Below are 4503 nucleotides of genomic sequence, written 5' to 3' on the forward strand. Positions count from 1 at the left end.
AGTGTTTCCTAAACTTAAAACCACAATTAGCCAGGTGTGGTGGCATGCACCTATAGTCCCAGTTACTTGGGGGGCTGAGGTGGGAGGATCGCTTGAGCCTGGAAGATCGAGACTGTAGTGAGCCATCATCATGCCACTGCACTTCAGCCTGGGTGACAGAGTGAGATTCTGTCTCAAAAAAAACCCCACAAAACCCTAGAACATACAGCACTGCCTGCGTCTCCATTTTCTCATCAGTAAATAGGAAAAACGCAGCCTGGGCCACATAGCGAGACCTGGTCTCTGCAAATAATTTTTAAAAATTAGCCAGGCATGGTGGTACACGCCTATCGTCCTAGCTCCTCAGGAGGCTGAGGCAGGAGAACTACTTGAGCCTAGGAGATGGAGGCTACTGTGAGCTGTGATTGAGTTTGCTGCAAGATGGAATGAGATGAAGGGGTATGGAAAGTGTTACACCCAGTGCCTAGCTCATGACAGATGCCCAGTAAATGATGGGTCCCCTCCCCATCTAAGGAAAAACTGACAAGAATTTTTGACCCTTCTCTGCTCTCCACAGGCGGCTGAGTGACAGCCCATCAGTGAAAAAGGAGAGCGAGCTGCCTCGCAGGGTGAACTCTGCCTCCTCCTCCAACCCCCCTGCCGAAGTGGACCCTGACACTATCCTGAAGGCACTCTTCAAGTCCTCAGGGGCCTCTGTGACCACGCAGCCCACAGAATTCAAAATCAAGCTTTGAGCAGGGGAGTGAGGCAGCCAGAAGTGGGGGCAGAGGAGGGTGGCTCTGTTTCCCCAAGGCAAAGCTTATGACCATTGGGCCATCGGACTGGAGACCCCTGATTGTGGGAAGGGTTGCCAGGGGTAAAGAGCTTCCTCACTGGATGGGACCCGCCTTTCTGTGTTGTGTTCTGCCCTGTGCTCTTCTCTCTACGTTAACGTTTCCTGTAGTATGTTTCTTCTCCATCTCATCGCCAAGGTAGGCTTGTGTTTTTCAGTGTGTGCCTCCCCCAGCCTCAGCCCCAAGCTGATTTCTTATCTGGAAATGGTACACTGAATTCTCTGGGTGGCTTTCTTGTGGCCCCATGGGATGCAGCGCGGGGGCTGTCTGAAGGACCCTGCTTTTTCCAGGAGCCGGGGGGCTGCCTTTCCTTTGTGTGTATTAAGCTTTTCAAACAACAGAGGGTATGGAAAGCCGTGGTGTCCTGACAGGAGCCAGGTCGGCCTGAGAGCTGTGCCTTTCCTGTCTTGTCAGTGGAGGTGCCTAGGTGGGGAGCAGGTCTCAGGCCTCTTGTCCTCTCCCCAGTGGCTCCAGACCTCACTAGTGGCAAGGGCAGGATGAGGCTGCACTGCTGGGAAGAGTCTAAGCTCTTGGCTTGGAGTCCCGTGTCATCTCCGCCCAGAGGAAGTTCTCCAGAGTTCACCTTTCCCTTTTTCTTGAGTTGTGCTGAATGCCCCACTCCAGCTAGCTCTCTTTCCCTTCTGGGTGTCTCTGCTGGGAGGGGGCTGTGTTGTGAGCCCTCCCGGTTCTCACCTCGCCTGGCACCACATGCTGGTTTTGTGTAGCCGCCAGCTCTCTTCTGGTTGAGCTTTTGAAAGGCTCAGCCTCCCATTCTGCAATGCTGTGGGTTTGGAGCTTATTTGAATGGAAGAGGTCAGTTTGCTCCTGGCTCTCCATTTCTGGCCTCAGTTGTCTACAGGACAGTGGTCAGGGATGCCTGGAGGCATATATCCGGCTGCCACCAAGGGGCACTGTTTGTTCCCACTTATGTGAGTGACCCATCTATCCATGACCAGAGGATTATTTTCCTGCCTTGGCAGAGGAGGAGTCAAGGGAGCAGGGCAGCTCTACCAGGCAAGCTGTTTCCCCAGCATAGGCGCAGGCAGTTGGGACAAAACTTTAGAGCCCAGGGGCAGTCCCTGAATGACCTAGCTAGTGTTGTCCCTGGTGTCACTGAGTGGTCCCCTGCTGGTTGGGAGTGAAGGGAATCCAGGCTGGCAGAGCTGGAGCCAGTTGGGGAGCACGGTTCTGGGAGCTCTGCAAAATCAGTAGCAAGTGCTGGGAAAGGCGCGTGCCGGAGACACTCAGAGCTCCCAAGATTTGCTTGAGGCTAGCCCAGTGAAGAAAAACCAGACTCATGTTTCCAGAGGTCAGTCTGTCAGGCAGGAAGGACCCAGGGTTTGAACCCAGCTTCAGTGTGCAGGCTCTGAGGCTGCCCAGTCCGGGAAAGTCCAAGGAAGGGGCCTGGTGGTGCTCCACTTCAGTTCTTTAAAGAATGCTGCTTTTTATTCTCCTAACCCTTTCAAGTGGGTGCAGACTTCTCGTTAGCAGCTGGAAGACATTCCTCCCACACTTTACCCTTCCTGGCCCAAGAGAGCATCCAGAAGGCAGTAAGACCGGGTTTTTCAGGTACTGGGAGCAGGGGCTCACTGCTTGCACTCTGCTTAGGGTAGGGACGGTAAATATCCTGCCTGCATGGCTTTATCCTCCCTCTCATCCCAAAGCAGGTATCTTCTGGTTGTCACAGAGTTTCATTGAGTCCAGCTACAGCCACTTGGCCATCTGGAGCTGGTGCTATAGGTGACCATCTGGTACATTGAGGGGACCTGTTTGCCTCCTCCGCTCTATAAGCAGTCATCTTGGGAGACTGGGAAGAGAAGGTAGTGGGCTAGTCCTGTGTCCTCCTCCACTTCCCATGCCTCTATGTTACCCATCTGTGTCTCCTGTGCAGGAGGAGAGGAAGGGGCATTAAGAGATGAAGGGTGATTATGTAGTACTTAACCATTTCTGAATAAACATTTGTTATTCCTACCTTTGAGTTATTTATTTATTTTTTTTTTTTGAGACAAAGTCTCTGTTGCCGAGGCTGGAGTGCAGTGGCACTATCTCGGCTCATTGCAACCTCCGCAGCCAGACTCAAATAATCCTCCCACCTCAGCCTCCCAGTTAGCTGGGACTACAGGCGAGCATCACCATGCCTGGCTAATTTTTGTAGAGATGAGGTTTCACCATGTTGCACAGGCTGGTCTTGAAATCCTGACCTCAGGTGGTCTGCCTGCCTCGGCCTCCCAAAGTTGGAATTACAGGCGTGGGCCACCATGCCCAGCCAAGGGTTTTAATCTTGCAGGGATTTCAACATTTGGGGTGCAACTTAATTATTTAAAAAATAGAGACAGATTCTTGCTATGATACCCAAGATGGTCTCAAACTCCTGGGCCCAAGTGATCCTCCTGCTTCAGCCTCTCAAAGTGTTGGAGTTACAGGCGTGAGCCACTGCTCCCTGCCAGGGATGCAAATTACTTGATACTCCTCTCTTCAGAAGGTGGGCTCCTGTGGCCCTCCTGAACCCAAGTGTACTCTGTTACTACTTTAACCAGATGTGACTCTGCCATTTCTGGGCCTAGGCTTTTAAAGATGGCCACTTCTCCATTTCCTGTGCCTGGAACATTCTCTGGGATCCTTGACACCACATTTGAAGTTGCCTATTGGGGCCGGCATGGTGGCTCATGCCTGTAATCCCAGCACTTCAGAAGGCCGAGGCAGACAGATCACATGAAGTCAGGAGTTTGAGACCAGCCTAACCAACGTGGTAAAACCCTGTCTCTACTAAAAATTACAAAAATTAGAGGGGTGTGGTGGTGGGCGCTTGTAATCCCAGCTACTCAGGAAGCTGGGGCAGGAGAATCACTTGAACCCGGGAGGCGGAGGTTGCAGTGAGGTGAAGTCACGCCACTGCACTCCAGCCTGTGCAACAGAGCGAGGCTGTGTCTCGAAAGAAAAAAAATAGCTATCGGTTCGGCATGGTGGCTCATGCCTCTAGTCCCAGCACTTCGGGATGCTGAGGCAGGAAGATTACTGGAGCTCAGGAGTTCGAGACCAGCTTGGGCAATATAGTGAAGGCCTATCTTTACAAAAACGAAAAATTAGCTCAGCTACTCAGGAGCCTGAAGTGGAGGATCATTTGCGCCCAGGAGGCAGAGGTGGCAGTGAGCTGTGATCATGCCACTGTACTCCATCCTGGGCAACACAGTGAGACGGCAGAAAAAAAAAATAGTTGACTACTGAGTCTTTATTGTCAGTGCCCACCTGACATCTCCCCTGAGTGGCCTAATGAGCATCTCACCACGGCCCACAGAGAACTGATCTCGATTTTCCCTAAGCTGGCCCCTCTCCTGCAGTCTTCCCATTTCAGTCAATGGCAACACCATCCTCTTAGTTGCTCAGACTGAAAACCTAGCAGCCATCCTGGATTTCTCTCACACTGCCTATTCAACGTGTGAATGCATGAGTGGAAAGCTGAGTTCGCACTCGTGACTGGTCGGGATCAACTCTGACATTCGCTCCCACTTTCGCGCGCTGATTTGTCTCAGCGGATGAAGGTTGGGCCCTGGCGGGCCGGGCTTGGGAGGCGGGCTTGGAGCGAAGGGGGCGGGGCAGGCACCACGGAAACGCGCTCGCGCCGGCGCCGAACCACAATTCCCGGCGGCCCCCCGCGCTCCCTGGTGGCAAG

General features: G+C 52.9%; 1 protein-coding gene across 3 annotated transcripts in view; it reads left to right on the forward strand.

The window, feature by feature from the left end:
* POLDIP3 (DNA polymerase delta interacting protein 3) overlaps positions 1-2804 on the forward strand; it is a 30908-nt gene extending 28104 nt beyond the window's left edge. For all 3 annotated transcript variants that reach the window (XM_055252566.2, XM_055252567.2, XM_063622988.1), the window contains one exon: positions 557-2804. In XM_055252566.2, coding sequence (XP_055108541.1) covers positions 557-734 — 178 coding nt within the window. In that variant the 3' untranslated portion in view covers positions 735-2804. The remainder of the gene's footprint in view (positions 1-556) is intronic.
* The last annotated feature ends 1699 nt before the right edge of the window (positions 2805-4503 follow it).

The sequence above is a fragment of the Symphalangus syndactylus genome, chromosome 18 (assembly GCF_028878055.3).
Source record: "Symphalangus syndactylus isolate Jambi chromosome 18, NHGRI_mSymSyn1-v2.1_pri, whole genome shotgun sequence".
In the NCBI taxonomy this organism is placed as follows: Eukaryota; Metazoa; Chordata; class Mammalia; order Primates; family Hylobatidae; genus Symphalangus; species Symphalangus syndactylus.